Below are 25,727 nucleotides of genomic sequence, written 5' to 3'. Positions count from 1 at the left end.
CCATCTGCTGTCACAGTAACTTTGTAGAGAACACCCTCAAGAAGCTTGTAATGATCATAGTTCTTGAGCAGACAAGTCATAACAGGTACATCTTGCAGTCCAATCTCTGTCCTGATTCAAGAGAATCAATAATGTCTAACAAGTCTGGGTCTCTACGCTGAGTCTTACTCCACTCCCTGGCGTTGGTTCGGCATTGTTCCTCAACAACAGAAACATCATCCTGCGACATGCTATCAGCAGACAAACAGATAGTCTCTACCAAGTTGGATACCTGCACTTTTCCACAGATGGCGTAAACAACTTCACTACTGACTTCCTCGCAAACTGGCAATCTTATCAAGGAGTCTGCATCCGCATTAGACTTCCAAGGTTGGTATTTAATGGTGAAGTTGTACGTGGATAAAGCAGCCAACCACCTATGTCCTGTGGCATCAAACTGTGCAGTAGTTAACACATGCAGGGTTGTTGTCTGTAAAGACTAAAAACTTGTGTCCATATAAATAGTCATGGAACCTTTTTGGTCACACTTGAGGCACAAAAATTCCAATTTGTGAGCTGAATAGTTCCGTTCTGAGCGTGTGAGTTCTCTACTGGCATAGGCTATAACTCCAGATACCCCATCCTGCTCCTGGTATATCACAACTCCTCATCCCTCAGCACTCGCATCTGTGTGGAGCTCGAAGGGCTTCGAAAAGTCTAGATATCCTAGAACTGGAGGACTTGATAGACAGGACTTCAACATGTCAAAAGAATCCTGCTGTGCTTCTCCCCAGTGCCAGTCAATTGGAGGTACATGCTTCCGTGACTTGGTGTGGAGGGCATCAAGGCCCAACAAAGGACATGCAATCCTTGAAAAGTTCTCTACAAATATCCTGTAATACCCTGCGAAACCGAGGAAACGAGGAACATCCTCAGGGTTCTTTGGGAACAGGCCAGTTCTTGATCTTGTCGATCTTGTCTGGGTCTGCTTCAGTTCCCTCAGCTGACACTATATATCCCACATACCTGACCTTCTGTTTGAAAAACTTGCATTTCTTAGGAGCAAGTTTGAGGCCACACTTCTTAAGACACTGCAAGACTAGTCTGAGGTGTTCTACATGCTCCTAAAAGGTCTTGGAGAATATATAATTAGGTCATCCAGGTAGATGAGACAAATACGGAGATGAAGACCCTCCAAACACTGCTCCATGAGGCGCTGATAGGTGGCGGGCTCATTGGACAGACCTAAAGGCATTCGGTTATACTCGTAGATCCCAAGTGAGCCTACGGTAAATTCTGTGCGCTGTTTATGTTCTTCCTTAAAGGACAAGTTCACACGAAAATAAACCTTTTTTTCTTGTACTTTTTCACCATGAAAAGTATTTACCTATTAGTTTCGGAGGCAAAACAATGGAAATCTTTCATGAATCACCTCGACAACACAAGATGGAATAACTTTTCTCTGATTCTTCAACTATTCCTGCAAATCCCCAAAGTGAACCTCTTGTTTATGAGGTGTAGATTCTGAAATGAAAAAGTGTCTTTTTTTAGTCAAGCTATGCACAACATTACAAAATAATATCATACCATTTACATATATATTTTTGTCCTTAAATCTGAGGGATGCTTATATAAGAAGTAACTTGTATTGATGATATATGCATAATTTTTATTAAATGTTAATAATTCAATATATACCAAAACAGTTTATAGTTCTATCATGTTGACATGATGTGTTTATAACTGTAGGTTTGAATACTTCTTGAAATATTGTGGGCATGTTTCAATATCACTGATGTAATTTCATAACCTTAAGTAGTATAGGTAATGATGGTTCTGGACCACTTCCACTGGAGCCGGATTTATTACCTATACTGCTACTACAGGGGGGATTTTTTATGCCAAAATGATTATGCGATTCAACGATAGTCATGAGTTGTATTAAACGAAACATCAATATTAATTGATAATGAATAAAATTTACTATAGCCCACAAGGATATTGGAAAGGTATAGGAGCAATACAAAAATTAGCCACCGCGGCTAAGGTATCTAAAGATGTGGCCAAGGATTGGTTAAAGAAACAAGCGTTGTGGCAAATATATTTACCGGCACCGCGTTATATACCGAGGAAGAAGTTTGATATTTTTACAACGAATGAAGTTCATCAGGCTGACCTCTTGTTTCTTCCCCACGATAAGGTAAAACGCAAAACGTGTAAATACGCTTTAACAGTAGTGGATGTGGCTAGTCGATACAAAGAGGCAGAGCCATTAACCTCGAAAGATTCAACAGAAGTAGCTAATGCACTGAGCCGCATATATAAACGCGGACCACTAAAATGGCCTAAGCTATTTCAAGTAGATCCCCGGTCGCGAGTTTATGGGATCAGTAACTAAACTGTTAACAAAGCACAATGTCGAAATCGTCCGTGGTGAAAGAGAGGCCCACCGCAGTCAAGCTATCTTCGAAAGATTTAACAGGACATTAGCGGAACGTTTGTTTGGCTATCAGTATGGGATCGAAATGAAATCCGAGCGATTGAGATCAACCGAATGGGTGACACGATTATCAGCCGTTGTATCAGCGCTGAATAATGAAGTAACGAGATTAATAGGGAAGAAACCATCCGATGCGATTGAAATGAAATCTGTGACTTCCGAATCTTCAGCACCGAGGAGAGACAAAGAACGAAAACTTCCGGATAGAGTAAGGGTAAGATATTTATACCAGGCCGGTGAACTCGAAGGAGGCCTACGTCGCGCAACCGATCCCATATGATCCCTTAAGACGTATAACATTAGTCGATTGGTTACGAAAGAAGGCGAGCCTATTCTTTATTATCTTCAAGATTGACCGGGCAGGGCATTTGTACGAGAAGAATTGTTCATAGTTCCCGACGGTACGGTATTACCACCATAACCATAAGCATAGGTAGTTACATCATCATTATCAATCCATCTCTTTGTATCTAAGGGGGATAATGATGTCTTGTTCATTCTTAATCCATATATCCTATGATCGTAACTTCTTAAAGAGTTCCTCTTATGTTTGAACGTTCTACCGTTGAATAATGATTCTTTATACTGTTCGTGTTTGATATGCTTTTTTACCACATACTTCTTAACACCCTTAGCTTTTCTTATCTCCCCATTATCGGACTTCTTTATAGAATACATCTCAGGTCTTAATCCCACATACTCCACTATAGGGGTCCCAGCACATTCATCCTTGATTTTACCTAACACCTTTTTATTTACTACGCTGTGCAGTGGATTATCTTTTGGGTAATCACTCGTGTCGTACATATCTATTTTTTCTGCCATATCTTTATACATATCCTCGGTTTGTATTTCCATCAACAAAGAATCTGTGTCGGTATATAACACCTCACACATATCACCGTACTGCTTCTTAAGTTCGTTGTAATAAAAGTCATATATTAAGTGTTTTGACAAGTCGAGAATACTCATACCGACGTACACCGGTCTGTTGAATTTTATATTACTCTTCTGCATATGCAACGCGGCTAAGTGGTTATCGAATATCTTGCTTCTGTTAAAAGCCGGACTGGCTATAAGTTTCCTGAGTCTTTCTTCCTCATTAGATCTGACTAATTTAACATCAACACGCTTCCTTAGATTTTCCATAGTTTTACCAAATACCGAGTTATTCATGAGCTTATATAGATTCTTTTCGAAATTGCTGGTAGCCATCTTTCTTAAATCTGTGTTCAGTCTTATATAGGGCTCCATCCAAGGGCTTTGATCGAACTTTAGAACTCTGTGTATTTTCTTAAGTTTCATACCTAACGATAGATACAACTGGAGATTTCTGTTGTGAACTATATATTTTGTCTTATCCATCAAATTTGGTACGAGTTTTTCTACGTTAGGTAACCTACTATTACCCATCAAGGAGCGTTGATATTCCGACATCATATATTTATTAACCATTAATCTTTCGGGAGCTAGCGGATAACAGTTATGGTCTTTATGTAACAAACTTGGATATTCCAAGTCAACTTCTAGTATGTACCCTCTATTCGCATCGATATTATTCACATCGATATCATCGACCCACTCAAAACCACCCGTGTGTAAAGGTTGACTCATAGCCCATCCATACAAATTGTTAGCGTCGAGATATAATATGTGCGTGTCGGGTTTACTCGGATCGTATCCTTCCACTAATTTATTATTAGCCTTAGAATACCTTTTCGCTGCCATCGATATACCACCTCTTAATCCTTTCTCAATAAACAAGTGCATATCGTAATCTGTGAGTAGTTTTAGTTCTTCTTCAACAATGCATCCCACGATAGTCCGGGACTGGAATAGTACCATGCCGGGTCCAAGCCGTATTGTTTTAAACAAGTCTTTCTAAATATCTCGAATATATCGGCGAGTAACAGTACATTGTTTTTTAAGTACAGATCGTGATAATCACCTAAATTTTTACAACCTAATTTATCCCAGACCGTCAGAGCGTGTTCATAATCGGCATCTGTTATTTTAGATTCTGTTAAGTTACTATATAATGATTCGAGTGGTGGTAATTCAGTTTCTTTGAATCTAGACCAATCATCCATATATTCGTAAGGATATACTCCTTTTCTCAGCAACAAATGACGAGTTATCTTATCTGTATATTGATTTATTATCGCAAAGTCATCGGGATTGTTTGCATTAGCTAAATTGCCCAGGGAAGATAACAGAAACTGTACTGAGTCTATGAATCTAAGCCCATTACTTTGCTTTATTCTAGATTTCCCATCCTTGTCCCTATAATGTATAGGTTTAGTCAACGAGAACGATATGTATTTTTCCATATTGTTAGGAATGCACGTTAAACCGCCGTCATTCTTTGAGATAGCTTGCATAATGAGATGTGAATTGTATCCCCTAAGGTTGTGAAACACAACGGGGATGGGTATTGTTTGAGAATTCATTTTTAGTTTCAAGTTACACTCGTTATGCGCAGCTCCCCGATAATTACCCATGACGTGGCAATGATCTCTTACGGAATCCCCATCCAGGGGTTTATTACAAACATGACAACTCGTTGACTTCTTGTGGGCCCTCCAATCATCTTACACGATAATATTTCCCTGATTATTCTCTCTTCGTTTTGTAGATATTCAAACCCACAAGGAATATGTTCTTGAGTTTTGTACGTAAAACTACTACCTTGATTATTATCTTGGTTGGTATTTTCTATGGGTTTGATAAGCGCTTCGTAGTCGGCGTAAATTACGTATGGTACTGGCATTTGATTACAATAATGTTCAAATTTTAATATATTTTTTCCCTCTTTAGGCATATCGATCCTGATAGCGGTCTGTCCAACACCTCTACAGTCTTCTTTATGCTCTTCTAATAGATCTTGTCTGCAGTACCCATGTAGGCATCTTTCGCAGAAATATTTCTTTCTAGCATGTTTTGTTTGATCGTATAGCACCCTGTTTAAACTCTTTATCCACGTATAATGATATTTACCATCTTTTTCGATCAAAAATGAATAGATTCTGGGAATATGTTCCGGAGCGGAGCTTATCCTGTGTACAACAATTCCTTTAGAATGTCCGAAAACATTTATAGCTAAATTATTTTGCTTTTCCACCTTATCAATTTGTGATATTGGTGTAGGTTCGTCTATACCATCGAAGTTGAGTCCATCGTTTTGGGGATAGCTAGAAGGTCTATCCGGATGCTTGTCTACGGGGAACAATGCAGATCTTATCATCATTCTTAAACAGTCATCGGATTTATTTTTTACGTTAATTATGGCTTTTTTCTTCTTATAATATGGGGGTAAATCTATATAAGATCCACCTTTGAAGGGCATATAATTTGCTATATCTAAATATAAACTATCGATTTTATCCACACCCCAACCCGAACCTCTATTAGTCCAACGTTCTAAAGTTTCCTGTATCCTCTGAATTGATGTATCTAATGATGCGTTTATAGTACCGGATTCGGTTACTTCTTGATTGCTACGGAAATATGGTTCGGTATATTTGACGCTGTCGTTTTTACTCAATAATATTTTAATCGTCAGCTGGTATTTTATACTATGTAAATCATCTACCTCCTCGTTAATTTTACTCGATATGATGGGCTTAATATCGTTAACATCCATGTTGGAATTGATATCCATCTTCCAACCTCTTGGATATTTACCAACGCCCGCGGATATGGGTAGAAATATTAATTCTTGTTGTTGTTGAATATCATCATTATCAACATCATTAGGTTGATTATTATCTAGTAAAGCGATCAATTCAGCTCTTCTCATTCGAGAATAACCTCTCAGCCCACTGTTTCTCGCTCGAGCTTTGAGTTCTCTAACAGTCTGGGGTTTGTTGTATTCCAAACCGAGTAAGGTAATCAATTCAGCTTTTCTCATTCGAGAATATCCACGTAGACCACGTTGCTTTGCCATAGCTTTTAACTCTCTGACAAAAACCATTGTGGTTGAATGGTATATGCAAAATGAGACAAATGTCTAATTGGTTGTTTTCATATATCTAAATACGTATTCTTCCCAACCTATTCCTCTCATTGATGTAATCTCTCTTCCTAGCATAAATAATCTGGTTCCTGACCCTATCAGCACCGTGTTTCTTACATAAACCTTTGACCCCTATCCTGCATTCAGAACACGTATAGTTTATGTTTCCGCGCCTGATGTAATAATTGTGTATACCGCAGTAAATATCAACACAGCGTCGGTTACATAGAGTCGTCTTCCCCATGAGTGTAAATTTGCAATTATTCATGGTTTAAACATCTATCATATCATTTGTCTAAATGCAAATCACAACTACACTGGTGAGATATTGATTTATAGATTAGCTGTCACTCTGACTCTCCTAACTAGCCACAGCTGTCACTGCGTAGCTATTGTATAGCTGAAAATCAATACAGCAGATAACCCAATAATCACAAATGCGACCTTGCGGTTCTTTTGTTCCTCTGACGGTGTATAAAACTGACTCATTGTTGGTCTCGGTATTGGGTCGAGTTTTTTCCCGTAAACGAGGTAGTATTCGTGCATGGAAGATTCGACATCCTTAAACGTTTGAATTGAATGTCCTTCCTTATTCAGTTTTTCATGAATAAAGTCTAATCTCTTCATTCTCTGCTGCGTATATTGTGACTGAGCTGCTTGGAGTTGTTCCATTGCTTCGTTATGTCGTTTACGTTCCTCTTCAACTTCTTTAGCGTTTGATTCCCTCATACTAGAAAATAAATAATTACTCCCTGAAAAAGCTAGAGCATTAACAACAGCTCCACCGACCATCATCGCAATTGTTGCCATGTTCCATTATATAAAATATTCAAATGTTTAATAATATAAAATATTCAAATGTTTAATTACTTCATTATGTCTTCCGGGATAAGCCCTTGTTTGATGAGCATATCCTTCGTTGCCATAGCCAATCCAATATCAAGAACCATCATATCGATGTCAAAACTATTAAAATCTAGCTTGGGAGGTGTGGCTTTAGTAATCATTTTAGCCATACGAGCATAGCCAATGGCCAAGCCGGTGACCACCGCTGAATGACAAGTTGCGTTTACCAACATTATACCGTCTGTAACTGGAGTAGTCATGCTTCTTATAGCATTATATGGGGGCTAACCTCTAATTGAACTTGTTGTTGCATTGGGGGTGACGTTTTCTCTTCTCCGGTCTTATAAAAGAACCATACAGCCGCAATACCAGCAACTCCTACTAGTGCCCATGTGTTAATCGGATTAATATTTGAATTATTTATTAATTTCGCTTTGCGCGCCAGTCCTCCCTTCCTTCCTGCGGCTATTTTTGGGGGGTTCTTAGTAACTCTGGCTTTTAGTACTTTCTCATCACTTGTGGTGGTTCCTCATTCACTGGTGGTGGTTCCTCATTCACTCGTTGTTCCGCAATCTGTTGTGGTTCCTCTTTCACAATCTGTTGTGGTGTCATCTGTTGAGTCTCCATTTATATCATTAAGTAGGCACGTATGTTTAAATTGACAATACCTAGCCGTTATTAAAGCTGTGGTGAGTGGAGCTAAAAACATTCCGTATCTATGATAAAACTCACAGCTCACTGAGCTTATAGCGTTTTCGATGAATGGGTCTTTCTCGAGAGATTCGCATAAATACATGCGATGTTCTGTCGGGATAGGAAGAAACGTACTAGCTATGACTGTGTATAGTTGTAATATAGCTGACCCTATCGTTTTAGTCATGGTAGCTCCCAGTCTAGACTCGTAACGCGTGTACAGTTTTTTAATCTCTTCGTCGGTCATGTTATCAATTTTTTCTAAGGTATAATTTTCTCCCAAATATTGGGAACATTTTCCACCGTCTACCAAAGCCGCGAGTCTTTCTCTATGTTTATCTAAATATTTATCTACATCAGGCTCAGATTCTTTGAGCATTTGTTCGATGAGTTCGTCGCATTCCATAATGTAATACCTAAGGAGATATTTAAGTCTAACTTAATGGAATATGACATATCCAATAAAACCCGTAATAATGAACTGTTGCGAAAGAATGAGGATTTTGAACCACATTTTATGTCATATTAACCGCTAATGTTCAATTTATCGCATTTTTCGCTATATTTGCTATAATTTTGCTATATTTGCTATCTTTTTGCTATATTTGCTACATTTTGCTATATTTTTGCTACATTTTGCTACATTTTGCTAAGCAATTACATAAGCAGCTGGTTGATCGGTTTTTAATAAGAGTTTACAGTGCTTCGTTGCCGCTAACAGTTTTCTGACTTTATCTCGTTTGAGCTTGGTATAAATGACATCATTTTCCCGTAAACATTCCTCGAATGAATCTCGATCTTTGCAATGAAAGAGTGCTACCCATTTGGTCTGCTCTCTGAGATCTTTCAGGACAGAGTTGTATTTTTGAGTAAGTACCCAAAAGCTATGTTGAGTATGCCTTCCGGAGAATGCTAAATACGAAAGCATATCTTTCTTTTTTGTTAATTCTTTCCTAGCGCTGCAGTCGTCTATTACGAAAAGGGTTGATTCTTCTTTGTATTTTTCGTGACATACTCGGAGACAGTCTTGTAAACGATCGCCCGGATCGACTCTGTGTACCCCATCGTCATTCATTACTCAATCTCTCGATAGGTAGGTTTTATTAATGCTTATAGCCGGGCACAGAATAATAATATGATTGAAAACGTCCCGATAATGACTTTGTAAAATATCTAGAATAAAAGCTGTTTTTACACAACGTGTTTGCCCGCATATGATAGCGCAGTGCGGATCTTTAGGTAAAAGATTATTAATAGATTGCTTGCACGAATCTCCCATTCTGTATATTAAGTTGCGCATCCATAATCACGTACAAATATATGTTTAATTTACCAGCCGATTCCTGAAGCTTCGTTATCTGTATGGTGGCACCCTCGCTAGCATTTTCTATTCTCCTCCCACTGCCGTGTAGTTGGTCATCGTCCGTTGTTCGCATGTCGAGCCATAGCGCGTACTTCGTGGTGAGGTATTCACCCATCGATACACTCCCGAGAGACAGATCTTTCACGACCGCGTTAACTTCCGGAGAACGTTTTATAGAAGGAAGTTTTTTAATCTCATCCCACTGGTGATACGCTAGCATTCCTTGGCTATGTAGTTGATTAGGAACGCCTTCGATAGTCAATTCTACTTTTGTAATCTTGGGATTGTAGAACTTCTCGGTATTTCTTTTAAACGCATCGGAGGGGTCCTCGAACAACATTAAAATACCCTTCAACGACCTCGTGGGGACGTTTAGATTTATATTCCACATCGTATCTTTTTTGTCCCTCGTGATCTTTCGGTGTCGCAGCACGCGATCGTACAAAATGGCTAAACTTCCTGAATAATGGTTACAAATTTGTCTGGCTAATTCAGGATCTGTTATCATATCATACTCGAGCGAGATATTGTCAGTGGAATAGCTAGCATCTTCAGCAGCTCTGATTACTCTACCGTAGTCATTAAAAGTGAGTTCGTATTCTAACCTATCGCCTAGGGATGCTTGATAAAAGGGCATGTGGGAATCTAGTAATTCAAAATCTAGGGGAACATAGAATCGGTTACCTAATGCGTCGGCAACGGCCTTATCTTTTTCTTTGGTATCAACACCATTTTCAGCGCACATGCGCAGTCTGAATGTGTTCTTATTACAAATACCTTGGTACTGTAAGTTTTCCTGCTCTTTATCCGTTCTCCAGAGATCCATGTAACAATAGTATACATCGCTATCGTCGATACTCAAATCCTCATTACCGCTAATTTTATTAGCGATTTTCTTAACGATACCACGACCTATTTTCTGAACGGGCTATTTTCTGTTAACGTCGGTAGAAGTCAAACCAATCCTGGAACTAACACATCGTGTGCGCCGAGATTAGGAAAGCGAACCAGAAGCGTTTGATTCTGATCAATGGTACTAGGGTTATTAGTTATAGTTACAGACTGACGAATTGCTTTGACCCCTAATGGATCCCGAAGTCTACGTTGTGGGTTTAACTTGCGTCCGTATTGCGAAGACATTGTTATATTGAAAACATGTACCCTATGTTTAATATAAAAATGACTAATTTTGATATTAATGACTTTGATCTAGATACCATAACTAATCTAGTACCATCGAAGAGGGTACTGATGAAACCAGCTTTGTTGGCCCGAATCTTATGGATGAATTTTTAAAATCAACTGTTGATGATTATTGCAATTGGTTTACACATGATAGTCCTATCTATCGTGACTATTCAAAGTTTACGATAGATAGTAATGGGGTATTGCGACTGCGTGACTCTCCACATATTAATCTTATTAATTCTCGTAATCGTAATCCCCTAGCCTTGACTACGATATACACTAACCACGGCATCAACACTGTTCGTGATAAATTAGGTTTTGTGAACTACAAAGGAAAACTTCCCGCGAAGACTACTAAGGTTCTTAAGACTGTGCGTACTGAACCCAATAATACAGATGATTTGGAAGCAGCCTCGATGCGGGCCTCGAACGGACTCGGAGAAATCTTGACCACCATTGATGATCCACAGTTACAGGTACCACCATCCTTGGGGTTTAGTATTAGGGAATTACTAGGTCTTGACAAGGCAATGCGAACAATGCGGGGAGAACTGATAAATAATATAGCCAAGCTATCCGAAATCGACAAGCATATAGCTCAAGAGAAAACAAAACTTGAACAGGCGGGCGATGAGTTCAGTAGACGCCGCGTAGCAGTAAGATTGCGTAACTTAGAAGAGGAAAGATCGGCCCGCATCGAAGCAGCTTCCACTAATAGAAAGGCACTTCGTTCGCAAATCAGTCAAATTCGAGAAACTATCGATCAAGTCCTCAACGATGACACTACATTGGCCGATAAAATTAAAACATTGTTCAGAGAACAGGGGATAACAATTGCCAGTATTTTAACCGCGTTGGGATTTATTATATCGACTTTGACTCTCGCGTTAACCGGTGGCAGTACAGGTGGTAGCGGATCACCGCCTACGTCGGATGGTATAAAAGAGTGGATAAAAAAGCATTTAAAAGCATTAGGTTCAGCACTAGGAAAGCTCGCTGAAAAAGCTGCGGCCGCACTTCCCGGTATATTAGGGAGTGTTGTTTCCTGGCTATTGATTTATTAGCTAAAACCACCACTTGGCTTTGTCAAAACTTGTTGGGGTTGACTGTAGCAATCGCAGGGCTGTTGTACGTATCCGCTAAGAACTATTTAAACAAATCAGTTCGCTAACCAAATCATGAGTAAACCAACCGCGACTCCACCTAATACAAGCGCTGTTTTTTCATCGATATGTTGTTGATTTTTAGCCGCAATATGTGGTGGTGTTTGTGGCTTGACTTTTCCCTTTTCACCTGTGATTGTCTGCGTTATTAATTCGACGTTAATATCTGAATTTATACCTGGTTTTTGTTGATCGGTAGCAATAACAATTTTATTATAAAAGACTATTATATATTCGTAATATACACTATGAGTTTATATCCAGCGCTCGATGAAGCAATTGAAAAGATGGAAACTGTTGATGGATTTCGATTACATCAAATAAGCGACATAAAACATCGAATAGAGAAGGATAGGGAGTTGAGACTTGGATTGTATAAAAAGTATCGCAGAGCCGTGAATGCTCCGAGTTGACACCGCTCTTGTAGCAGCTGGCATGGGACTCGGTGTAGCCGGTGTCGGTTTACTATCAACTATAAACTATGAGTTTCATTTAGTGCTGTCAGAAATCACCAAATACAATGAAATGAAGCAGGAGATTCGATCAAAATCTCATAAGACCAGTGGTATTAGCGAAGATGAGAAAAAAAAGTTCATAGAGCAGGGGATGCAACAAGCGCGTCAATTATTCCGTGCCAAAACCAAAGAACTGGTTGGAGATTAAAAATAGATTGCTTACTATCGTTTGATCACATTTAGACAAATGCTTACATAGATATATATAATAATGGAAAAAACTATTAAATGGAGAGAATTACCACAAGGTTTTTATTATATCAGTGATGTCAAACAAACAAAATACGGTTATCAATTGTTTCTTATCAATTTACAAGAAGAGTGTAGTTATATAGTCTGGTCTCCTAGTAAAATGAATGAAGAACTTAATAAAAAATGTTGAATATCGCTTTATCGATAAAAATAATGAAGAATATTTTTATTACCATTTAGGCTCATCTAAAGCAATGATTGGCCCCAGGTATTGGTGAGCTAGAGCCAATTTAACTTAATCTCATGACTATCGTTGAATCGCATAATCATTTTGGCATAAAAAATCCCCCCTGATCCAGAACCATCATTACCTATACTACTCCTTACAAGTTACATATGCTTTCACAACTTGCTGGCAAATAAACATTTATGGTACTCAAATCTCTTATTTTACTTGTCATATTTGTTTGTTGTGCATGGTAGATCTTAAAATGCATAATAAAAAAAATTGATGAAAGTAAATTATGTTATATGTTTTCTAAACTTTATTTCAAGTGTTAATATAAAAAAGGGTGGTGGGGTAGCCTTGTGGTGAAAGTGTTCGATCGTCACACTGAAGACTCAAGTTCGATTCCCCACATGGGCACAACATGTGAAGCCCTTTTCTGGTGTCCCCCAGTTGTGATATTGCTGGAATATTGCTAAAAGCGGGATACAACCCTACTCACTCACTCATATAAAAAAACGATTGCATATTTAATTTGCATTTTAGGGGGTGGTCGTTACAGAAGTTTTGCTTTAAAGGTTGGGAGGTCCAAATTTCCAAACAAAGATTTACAATTTCAAATATTTTTCACTTATATTCAACAAGTTTTACTTATAGTTTCTTAGATAATTTATATGTATTGATTGTGACAGTAAATGAGCTTTTTGTAAACATTTTACATATATCTGGTCCACTCAGTTAAACAACCCACTGTTTTTAATAATTAATTATATATTAGACATTTCTTCTTTTTTATAGTTTCTAAACATTTTTTTTAAAAATCTGGCCCCATAATAGATGATAAATAGTTTCCCTGCAAAGTTGCAATGCGTTTTCTATGAATGGTTGTCAGAACAAACCAATAACCAATTATTTATTAAATAGAATAAGATACTGTAGGCCTACTGCAGTAACTGGTTTCAAACACTAAACAAATGAATTGAGTGATCTATCTTTTCACTTTCAAATGGGGACGGTGTGAAGTACGACATCCAATTACTTATCAATAAATATGGCAGGTATTTTGAACTCGGATGGGAAAAAATCAAAGAGAATCTTTTTTTCCCCCAGTATGTTTCCACTCGGCAACCGACTTTAGAAACGTACTGGACGTACCCCATTTTCGTGTTACTCTAAGCATATGGTCTCGTCATCAGCTGGTAGGCCTAATGGGTAATCTTGTTGAGACAACGTTTGGCGACAGATGGTATTTGTTTCTTGATATTGGCAAGAAGCATTGATCTGTAGCCTATAGGTGGTGGGAATAGTTACACCTAATACAGACAAACTCAGATTGACGACAATGCTGATACCGGCGATAGGGTCGTAACAGGGTGGGACAGGATGAATAGGCCTGCTGACGAAGCATGCGGGTCACCAGGCGTGACAAAAATCTCTTAGAATATTACGTTTCCGCTTCTGAAAACGTAATAATGAGCATAAAGGTAATTTAGGTATACACATATCAAAGTGTTTTTCCTACCACATTGTCACTGGTAGGCCTAATTGTGTAGATGTCGAGTCGGGGTCGGGTGACAAATTAGGTGATGTGGGTCTTCTCTTGTTTCCACTTGATTTTCATCGTTTCCATACCACGAAGCTTGCTCGTTTTGGTTCAAAATCGTATGGTTTTGTGTTTTCTTGAAGGGTCAAGGGAACTTCTTTGGACCAGGCAAGGTATCGGATGCCATGTTGTATCACCATAAACTGGTACTTGATATCTTTTGCGTTGTGACAAGACAGGGACCCAGATAAATTGGCACCAATTACATCATAATCTAAGGGGGATAACTCAGGCCTGTTTAGCTCGGAAAACGAAGGCCTCAAAACGGCATGACATTTTCACACTTATTGTGAGCTCGCTACATTGACTGTGAGAAAAATGAGTGTATATTTTCAAACACTGATACTAACTAATTCTAAAATTCCGTTTTGTTTAAAATAAGAAAGAAAGTGATTTTTGCATGTACACTTCCCCTTTAAGCTCCACCTGGTGGTATCCACTTTTCATGTCCAGCACTGAGTAAAATCTCATCCCACTAAGGCTGCCAAGAAGCTCCACTATACGGGGTAAGGCATAACTGTCCTATATTGCCCTCTGATTTAACTGACGGTAATCAACACAAAGTCGAAAACGACCATCCTTGCGCTTAACCAGAACAATGTTGGATGCCCAAGGGCTGTGCAAGGGCCTTATCACTCTAGCAGACAAAAGGTCATTCAAGTGTTGCTTCATATCTTCAAACATTCCAGGAGGAATACAACAATGTCGTTGTTTGAAAGGTGTGTCGTTTACGAGGTCTATCCTATGTCGGACAAGTGACGAGTGACCAATATCATTTCACTTTTGGAGAATATATTACTGAAGTGCTGAATAACTCCGAGTCCTTGATCTATCTCATCTTCAGTAAGTCCATCACGGTCAAACTCTATCAGGTCAAGCAAAGTATCAGGATCTGAAGGCATAGTGGGTGTCATTCCTTCTATGGAGACGGGCTGAAGCTCACATAAAAGATCCTTAGGACATACAACAGCTGTCTGATTGGTTACATTTGACACAAGTACATCAATGTCATATGGCTTGGTGTGGTCATAGGTCAATAGAGTAGGTGCAACATCAAGATCCCTAGGTAAAACTGAGTCTTGAGTAACTTGTCAAGGGCACATACTTGACAGTTTGATACGCTATGACATAGTTGTCCTTTAATACTGACATGAGAGTTGGGAGGAATCATCACACTGCTTGTCTCTGCTTACTTGCTTACTTCAAGTAGCCAAGTACTCCTCCATTCTTTGATAGTTCCTTACCTCGAACAACCATACTCTGAAATGTCAAATACCAAGGAGTAAACAGGGTAGCACATTGAAGAAAACAAACACCATAATCAGACATACACTCACCCAATAGGTATTGTGATGTACCTAGTACAACAAGAAACAACTAAGAAGTGACACTATCTTCAAGACCACAACCACCGGAACTGACTCCAACGTCAACAAAACCCCTGAAAGGCAAAGAATCACCACCAGCATGTTCAATATTCATCATGCAACCCAAAGGCTCAATTGGTAAATGATTCAAGAAGGAATCATATAAAGACTGCGACACAAGGGACACTGTCGCTCCAGTATGAAGTAAAGCTCAGGTTGTGTACACCTCAACCTGTAGCTCAACCTCATTAGCATGACCCACAAGCTTGTCCATGACATGTCTTTCTCTGGGGCGTAGAAGTGCCCCCTGCCCATTGGCCTGTTGGAGTTTAAAGGTCTCCGGCAATGATCCTGTCAGACACGACAACCATATGAAAGATGACAGGATAACCACAATTCCAACAAACAGGGAGTGGTCTTTGCTGTGTACTCTCTTGGGATGGAGGAATATCTGATCCAGAAGCACTCTCAGACTGATTCACTGACGCTGATGTGTCTTAAGCGGAACCATAACAACCTCGATATCCTGATCTACCACGACCTCTAGGCCTAACATCTGGTTGACCTAGGCCTGACCTGACCTGACCTGATTATCCTGTATGCAAGTAATCTCCGACATATTTGTTTCAAAGTATCTTTAAGTTCAGAAAAGTGGTCAGGCTCTGCTGTATTCTTTTCTTTTTATGTTGAGGAACAGTCCCATGATGCAAGTCAAACTCCGACTCTCATAGGCATAGGTGAAGGTCATCAAGATTCTTGATAGACTTATATTTGTACCGTATATCGCTGTGTATAAGGCGAGTTTTTCGTACCTAAAATGAGGGGGCTAAGAAGGGGGGTCGTCTTATACACGGAGTCGAAGATCTCACATTTTTTTCCACTGGCGATGTCAACCGGCGTCCGATAGCCAGCCCAGCATTTGACAATAAAACTTCGCATTTCGTCCTAAATAACTGTTCCAATAACTATTTCCATACATAAACATGATTTGTATCTCTTTTCCTTGAATAAAGTTTAATAATTTCTGCAAATAAAGTTGAAATGACCCTCGCCTCGATGCAGATTGTCAAACCACCTGACACGGTAAAACAATCAACATCCGTGAGCAGAGAGCCGGAAGTACCGGTAAGCATTTGCATATTGCACATGTGACCTAACATGTGATAACCGGTGAAGCTGAAATCAATTCCCGCTGTTTTTACAGGTGTATTAACAAGTGTTGGAGACGGTGTGTACAAGTGATTGTGGAATAAACACGCTGAATGTGAAGCAAACATAAGCCTAGTTAGTTACAACATAGTTAATTGGCGATTAAATTACTCACCATTGTCTCTTATATGTTATTACTTCATAAATGAATTTTATTTTACGGGCACCAATTTGGTGTCGTACCGTGTAAACACAAAATGGCGACGTGTGCTGGAGTTACACACGCGACCTATCATTGTAGAAAAAAAACAACGCAAGATAAACATATTTTTATTGCATATATAAGGTTTGTGTGCGCACTTGTGATGTGTGCGAAATACGCATCAGTCGGAAAGCGCACGTTAAATCTCCGAAGTAACTAACTAACTAACTTGTGATGTCCGTGTGCGAAATACGCTACAGTCGGAAAGCGCACGTTAAATCTTCTATATCAGTCAGACTTGTGATGTGTTTCATTCCCGGTCGCCTTATACACGGAGTATAGGATTTTGGGTTGATTTTTAAGGCGTGTACAGGGGGGTCGTCTTAAACGTGGGGTCGCCTTACACACAGCGATATACGGTAGCCTGCTAGTCCCTTAAGTGTAGGATTCAAGCCATCCCACAACCTTGACCTCAACATCTCATCTTGGTCTACATGGGATATAGACTTCTGAAAAACCAACTGGTAGAGTAATATCTCTCAAGACGACAGGTCCAAGCAGTGACATCTTCACCATCCTTCTGAGTGGCACTGTAAAACTCGGACATGAGTACAGAACATCTCTGAAGTGTCCCAAATGTACTCTTCAACTTGGATAGGATGTCTGTAATTGAAGCTTTGTGACGTCTTTAATTACAACTGTGACATCATAATGTATTTACAAACTCCAGCAACTCATGATTTAACAATGGCAGATCTTTTTGTTCCAAAGGGCAATAACTCTCCTTTTGAAATAATATAAGCAAAGGTCCAACCGGTCGCTTCCGGTCTGGTTTTTGGGTCTATGCGCGCTGCGACAACTAGTAACCTGGGCCTAGATCTTCAAAACGATCGTAGCACAGAAATTATCGTAAAGTTATCGTAAGGAAATCTTAGGCTATGGTAGCCTATTTTCAAAACTATCGCAGCCCTGAGATATCTTAAGTTTGTCGTAAATCTAAGATAGCCCCATACTTTGCCATAGATATTTTGCCAAACACTCAGTCTGCTTTACGTTCAAACATTGACATTTCAATTTGTTAAACTGTGTGATTCAAATTGACACTTTGAAAACACGATGAACACATCAATGATTAATGTTCTTAATCGCGACAGCGATCCACATAACTGTGGAGTCGATAGCTTAAAATATATTTCTATCCAAGTCCATGCTGAAGAAGTATGAAACAACGTACCATTTTGATATTTTGGGAAGGGTAAAAATGGAAGGTGTCGGCAGGCAAAAGTAATGACCATGACCTTATTGATAATTAACTCAGGGGGAGCTAATCTTCGCTCATACTTTTGTTAAGAGTGGTTTCCCTTTGTATTGGCTCAGGACGCCTTGCTCAATGTTTCAGTTTTCATCAAGTCAAAACATGTTGTAACGGAAATTTACAGAACTAATTATCCTAGCAACGTCTGGAACAGGATAGTACCTCGTTTCATACGGGTGTTTTTGCATCCGGGCCTTCTGGAAAGGTTGACTTAAGGCCGTGCGTGCCGCACGAGCTTTAGTGAGCGCCTGGCTCCGAGGGCAAGCTTGCGGGGATCTGTCTGTACACACACGTATTTTCGGTATGGTGAGGTAATTGTATTAGATTTTGCACAGTCACACCATTTTAGTCTAGGTTATCATGTTTATCATAATGATATAGCGTGTGTTTTACGGTGACATTTTCAGCTAGAATCTATGTGCTAGTGTTATTCTGAAATTTTCCAAGTCTTTGAACCCGGTGTGTCAACCGAGTGATGTGTCAGATATATTCGAAGACTATGATTATGAAAGTGTTTAACGCCTACAGAATCTCGAGTTTAGCTTTGAGCTTTTGCACCACTGAGAAGTATATTGAAGATTGAAAGGCTGGAAAGCTTGCCAGATAGACTTACTCCGGGTCACCAATTATGTAACTTAAATACTATGCCCGTCAAATTTTGCTATTGTGACGCATTTTTCTTAGTTTAACATAAACTCAGTGTGTTCTGGATCATTTGTACTGCCTGTGGTGATCTGTCTATAAGACAGATAAGATTTGCTTGGTCCATCATTGGTGTATTAATGCTTCCATTGGTTTATAAGATATTACACAAACTCCTCTTGGAACAATGTCTCCATATATTTCTGCACATGGTTTGTAACCAGTCGTGACCGGACTTGAAACACATGTATATGGTTCGATGTATAGTGGCCTAGACTTGTAATAAACCAGTATGTGGAACAATTTTGTTGTTTGTCCCTTATTTTGAAGACTTAAGCATTAATCCCTCGCTCAGAGTGCCACACAAACTCGGAGAACCTGTTTTTGTTGTTAATTTTGATTTGTAAGCGTAACAAGAGTTTATGAAAACTCTTGAGGCGGAAATGATGCTATAATGAAGTAAATCGCTTACAATGTCTCCTGCAACAGTCTCGTGTGAAGTGGGGTGTTCCATTTATACACTCGATGTAAGGTTTATGTGTGGAAAACAATGTTATTTCAGTGGTATGTGTGTGTAAGAGAGAGAGAGGGGAGGGGAGTGTGTGTTTGTGTGTCAGAGGGAGAGAAAGAGAGAGAGAGTGTCTATACCGTACCATAATGAGGTAAAAATGAGAAGTTTTTATGTTAGGTAAAAATTTCTTTCATTAAAACAAATGCCGCCATACATGGATGTTGATGCAAAATGGCCTGATTCCAGTTGATATCTATATGCCATTTGATCTATAGACCAGATCTTTAGCCATTTATAAACCCTTCACCAAAGCTCCATGATAAAATTAATAACAGTTTGATAGGCTGAGTGTAATGTCAGAGGCTACTTCAACATAAGACCGCCTCCGTGGTCTAAAGGTAGAGCGTCCGCCCGGAGAGCGGAAGGTCCGGGGTTCGATCCCCAGCTGTATCATACCAAAAGACGTTAAAAGATGGTACTTGTTGTTACCCTGTCTGGTGCTCAGCATTAAGGGGCTAAAACAAGGACTGGTCGGCTTGGAGTCAGTATACTGTGTCTGAGTGGGGTATTCATGTTAAACTGCGGCATGGTATCTCAGTGTGCTAGCACTATAAATCGGCATCAGTCCGGACTAGCACAAGCAGCCACACACACACACATACACGTGCATGCATGTCGCTATATAAGTGCAATAATCTTGGACGTGACATTAAACCACCTACTTCAACATAACATTTTCTTCTCATTCAAACAAATACACTCAGAAGTCCTATTAATCCAGGAGGTGCAAACAAATCCTGGATTTGAAAAAGTAAGATGCATGGATGAGGTTTTGCTAACACATCGAGTTCAAGTTTTTAATTTTGGGGATGAATTCTGTGATACAACTAAAATAAAAATGAATTCCACATTATATTCCTTTATTAAAGTGCCATAAGAATGTGTAACATCTGAACAGAAGAGTTGTGTCTCTTTAAAATTACATCACCTTCAGGCATAAGCTTGTCAGACATACAACAGGTATGATTCTTGCTAGCCTTGCTTAGACGTCCATATTTGGCTATCAATCAGTACCATAACATTATATCTGTTCACCCTATTAATGTTAAAGCACGTCATAATCATAAATATGCTTCCAAGTTTCGTTCCACTAAAAATAGCAGGGCTTTGCGAATCTCGCAGAACAATCATGCAAACGGTCTTTGCCCGTAAGTAAAATGTTTTTTTTTATAAACAGTGAAATCAGTTTAACAAAACATATGAGGCTCAGATGCAAAATTTGATAAAACATATTTAAACTGAAAAAGTTCCCTGAACAAGATTTATCACATATGATAAACTAGGGTTTGGTCCAATAACCCATTAACAATAAATCACAAAGTGTACCTACATCATATTGTTGCATCAATAAAACGTATCAGATATATTATCACTTATCTTGTTTCAATCTGAACAATGACAATGTATAATAAATGTATACCACATATTTTCCGAACGTATGTCCTCAACGTAAAACAAGATAGAAGACGAAGTGCATCTACACTCAAGAAAGCACTGGTGCTATACTATCACACTGCATTAAACAGTTCCTGTTATAGTAATATACTCTTACAAATTGCCCACTACAATGTCTCAGTCACTCAGGTCACATGACCCTTTATTGTGACCACACTTGTCACACACCGAGCAATTTGCTTTCAGTACAACTCTTTTACACTATTCAAGCCTATTCTGTTTCAGAATGATTTGTTTGAGATCTTCCCTGCCCTTATGAGAAGTAGAACGAAAATACCATTTAGTTGTACTGTCATTTAACTTTTCAAATCCTTGTTGGCTGAATGTCACCAAATTACCATGTATTTTAAGCATATCTGTGATGTGATATGCCAAAATATGCATATAAGGCGTCACATCTTTGCTTTGGTAAACAAGTCCAAAAGTGGCCACCCACCTTTTACATCTCCAATCAAGAGCTAAAACTTCATTCTGTTCAAATCTTTCTTGTTTAAGCGGATTATGTTCTCTGCAATTTTCCTGTGCTCAGGACCAGTAAAATCTCTAAACGTAAACCTACCAGACTCCCTATCATTTCTGAATTGAAAATCAACTCCCAATCCTTTAACAAAATTTTCAAATTTGATACATTAGAGCACTTGCCTCTGGTGTAAATACTGGTGCATCTGGCAATGTTGTCCATTAACCGGAGTTCTGATATCAAATGCTTCACCAGTTGGTCAGAAATACGAAGATACAGGTGTAACATGTCAGGTACTCTCCTCCAGAGAGGTATAAAATCAAAGAGGGGAGTGTGGACACAGTTCAAATTTTGTGATTTCTTTCTGGCCAAAACAGTGATCTCCTCTATTGTTCTAGCCCCATGGTTCACTGACCACTGCAAAGTAGTATAGTGTCTGTCTGAAGCCGAACATTTACAAAACAGACAACTGTGTTTACATGAACGGACGCAATTGCAGAGATCATATTGAGAAATTTCAAATCCACTCCCAGATAAAACTCGATTTGAAAACACACACCATCAAGATGAATGTATTTTAAGTTCTTAGCTTCTTCAATAATTTGAAAAAGTGCAGCTGAAACACATTCATAAGTTTCCTTTGCAGAAAATACTGCTAACAGATGGTTCCCCTTTACTAAAGGACACAGCACATCATCTGGTATTGTGAACCCAAAATTGATAAAAGTTCTCCTTCTCCCAAACTGTGTTCCATCACCTGTAAGTTTCACACGAATAAGTTTTGTTTGTAAAATGTTGGTGGTGTCATGTTTCATTTCTAGAATTTGTGAAACACAGCTAATGAGTCTTTCTTTCAAAGACTGCTGAACCCCAAAGCTTGGATGTGGTGTGTCATGAATTAAAACATTTTCGTTACATTCCTTGAATTTTTTTTTTAAGAACCTTGTGATATCTTTCAAAGATTTCTTTGACCATGTTCTTCATAGATATCTGGATTTGCCTTCCTTCATTATCTAGAGCTTGTACTGAAGTAGGTTCAAGCTCACATCTGTCCAAAAATGCAAAAGATTGTTTACAGTCTCTTACAATCATATGTTTCCTTTTATACTGTTGGGACCTGGACACCTACCCACAAGGAAAGTGCAATTTCAATGAGCGTCTATTGGACACACCTGAAAGCAAGTTTCCTTGTTGTACATTTAACAATTTTGTGGATAGCAATTGAACCTTTTCCCTTAGTAAAAGTAAGGATTTGGCCTTCCGAAGATTTAATTGTACTTGTGTAGATAATTAAGACACTCTTTTTAACAATTTTGATTTTAATGTTTTTATATTGTGTTCAGACACAAATACTTTGAAGGAGTATTGTTCCTTCTCCCATGTACCTAACAGAGCCTTATACTGCTTCCCACCCTTCCATCTAGTTGTATCATGTTTTGAAATAAGCTTTTTCAAATATGAAGCCATTGTAGATGACATTTTGCCATACTCAACAATACTGCAGTCAATCTGATTTTGTCTGCACAGAACAGTTATTACTTCATTGCATATATCAGGTGAAAATGTGTTTTTCACAGGTGTTAATCTCTTATATTCTTGAAAAAGTGTCAGTTTTGATACCCTTACATTAAATACATCTGATATGCCAGTCATTCCTGATCTCCTGGTCATGTTGTTAAGTGGCATGATTGAGCAGTATGTAACACAATAGAACAGAGACAGAATGGTTGGGAAATTCATACCTAAGCTATATAATACAGATAAATTGATTACATTCAAAGATTTCTTGAAGCACTGTGTACTGAAACAATCTTCCTTCAATGGCAAATTATAGTTATACAAGAATTCAAACATTTTTTACCAACAGTATTAAACGTTTGTTCCCAATATCTGTCTCAAGTAAGTTAACAATCTGAAACATGAATTTTGTTAAATGTGGGCAGATTTCAACAAATATGTGAGAGAGTAGAAAAAATGCTTTCTTGAGTTAAGATTCACAACCAGCTTAAGGCAAAGGTCTTGACACATGTTCATTCAGTTAGTTGTTCAGTATGCACCTTAAGAGACACAGATCACTTCTGTTACCCTTTTCATTGACAAATCTGAAGAAAAACATGAATCCTCTATGAACAAGCTTGAGCTCATTGTTCAGGGTGTACTTCTCACGCATCTTTCTCTCATAGTAACTAAACAATTTCCCTATTGACATAAGCAAAATCATTTGCTTTGTTAACAATTCTGTACCACCAATCGTTTCCAAATTAGATGTCTGGTCCATGCACGGTAATTTCCCTATTGACATAAGCAAAATCATTTGCTTTGTTAACAATTCTGTACCACCAATCGTTTCCAAATTAGATGTCTGGTCCATGCATGGACATCATTGAACCTGAACTCATGTCTTACATAACTGGACCTTGGTGAAACATTTTGGGCAATATCAGTGAGTGAGGTGGTCACATCTGGAGATGCTGTTGGTATCCGAATAACAACCTTTGAATCTACCCCTCTGGAAACAGTGTGATTGTCCTTCACCATGGACAAGACATTAAAAAGAAAAACATCTTTTGGGTCACTGCTGATAAGGGATGACCTTGTTACAGTGGCAGATGCCTTCACCCACTAGTCATACTTTGTGGAAAACCCTATATGTAGTGGACTTTAACCACATCAGTTCCATCTGCATCCTTTTTAGAATCGACAATCTTTACATCAAAAAGCTGAGAACTTCTCCAGCCTTTCTCCTTTGGTGTACTTCCTGTCGGCAGCCTAAATGATGGCCCAGTGTTAAGTCTAGAGTAATCTGGTTCTTGTTTCTTCCTCAACGTTGGAGGCATTCTGGCTGACAAAGGAAAACCATTACAATTTCAGTCTCTTCTCTGATCTGCTTTATCCTGTCATCAGTTAATGCTCCTGACAATGTGTCTGCAAAGACAACATCTGCAACTTTCTTGGACTTGATAGGGGCGTCACATTGTTGCATAGCCAGAATCATAGACTGTAGTCGTCTTGGAGCACAACTAAGGGTTTGTTGGTGATTGCCTTGTGGTTTATGATTGTTTTCCACTGTAACTTTCTGACCAAATGTGTATGTGTGGAACTTTTGAAGTCCGAAAACAGACAGCATTTCTTTTTCAATCTGTGCATACCCAGACTCAGCTGGTGTTAGGATACGGCTAGCGTATGCAATTGGCTTGTCTTGTTGTAACAGCACAGCACCATCAGCACTTTTCCTGGTGTCAGGGTCTCTGATCCCTGTCACTATTCTGTCCGTAGACATTAATGTAAACATTCACCACAGTTACAGCTCTGACAGAGTGTGCAAATAGCTGTGAGATATTTTTCAAAAGTTTTTCCTTCTGCCTGTACATGATTGTTCAAAATGTATTGTTCATACGTCTCATTAGTTTCTCCAATTGTGTGTTAATCAAACTTGACCATTATAATAGGCACATCCCTGTGTTCTTCCGGCAAGAATTCCATTGCACTGTAGACTTAAAGTGCATCAGTTCCTATAGAATGCAATAAAGCAGCAGCTTGATAATTCATTGGGTTATCATCTAGTTGTGAGACAATCACAAAGTTCTGCCACGCCTGTTTCCACGTTCTCCAATCATCTACCAAATCCCCGACATTTACAGTGGCGATGGAGGTGTCAAATTAGACAACAGCATTCTCTTACCATGTGGTATCTGCACGCCCACATGCTCGTCATGTCCACACTGTTCATCTTCTTCCTGACCATCCATTATGTTTATGAGTTATGAAATCGAGTGTGAAAATCATGTGATGTGTCCATTTACCAAAATGCACAATTAATCCAGAAATCATCAAAATCCTTTACTCGCAAACAACGGACAGTTAGGGTGATAGGAACCAGTCATTACTGGATATTGCAACAATTACAAGCTACATTTGTAATGCAATTAAAGTGTGCACTAGCCAATTAGCTTTCAGAAATCAGTATAGGAATTAGTTCCAATTTTAATCCAGTTTTCTTCCAGAAATTAGCCAAGCAACTGATGAGCTTTGGAAGACAGTGTCAGACAGCGGGCTATCAGTCACATCCTAGTGTTCCTTTCCGTGTGCATATAGATATATCTATGCTTCCTAGTATAAAATCTAATCATCCTCACTATTTCCCTGATCAGTCACTTCACACATTATTTCACTCCCACATGAGTGTAATTGGATAAGTGGGCTACTGTTAGCATTTTGACTCAGTATTGGAAAGTGGGTACAGGATATTTATTTATAATAATAAATAGGAGAAAGAATACACT

General features: G+C 38.8%; 2 protein-coding genes across 4 annotated transcripts in view; one reads left to right on the top strand and one right to left on the bottom strand.

Moving 5' to 3' along the window:
* LOC139468148 (protein N-terminal asparagine amidohydrolase-like) overlaps positions 1 to 25,727 on the top strand; it is a 638,951-nt gene that overhangs the window by 166,890 nt on the left and 446,334 nt on the right. The window lies entirely within an intron of this gene.
* LOC139469014 (uncharacterized) lies at positions 21,186 to 25,193 on the bottom strand. The gene is made up of 6 exons (XM_071251150.1): positions 25,127 to 25,193; positions 24,200 to 24,286; positions 23,502 to 23,643; positions 22,122 to 22,320; positions 21,627 to 21,861; positions 21,186 to 21,469 (listed from the first exon to the last, which is right to left on the bottom strand). The coding sequence occupies exons 1-6, from the start codon at positions 25,191 to 25,193 to the stop codon at positions 21,186 to 21,188; spliced, it is 1,014 nt and encodes a 337-aa protein (XP_071107251.1).

This window comes from Haliotis cracherodii, unplaced genomic scaffold, assembly GCF_022045235.1.
Source record: "Haliotis cracherodii isolate W230 unplaced genomic scaffold, xgHalCrac1.p SCAF_2, whole genome shotgun sequence".
Taxonomy (NCBI): domain Eukaryota; kingdom Metazoa; phylum Mollusca; class Gastropoda; order Lepetellida; family Haliotidae; genus Haliotis; species Haliotis cracherodii.
This window is presented reverse-complemented; position numbering and strand designations above follow the sequence as displayed.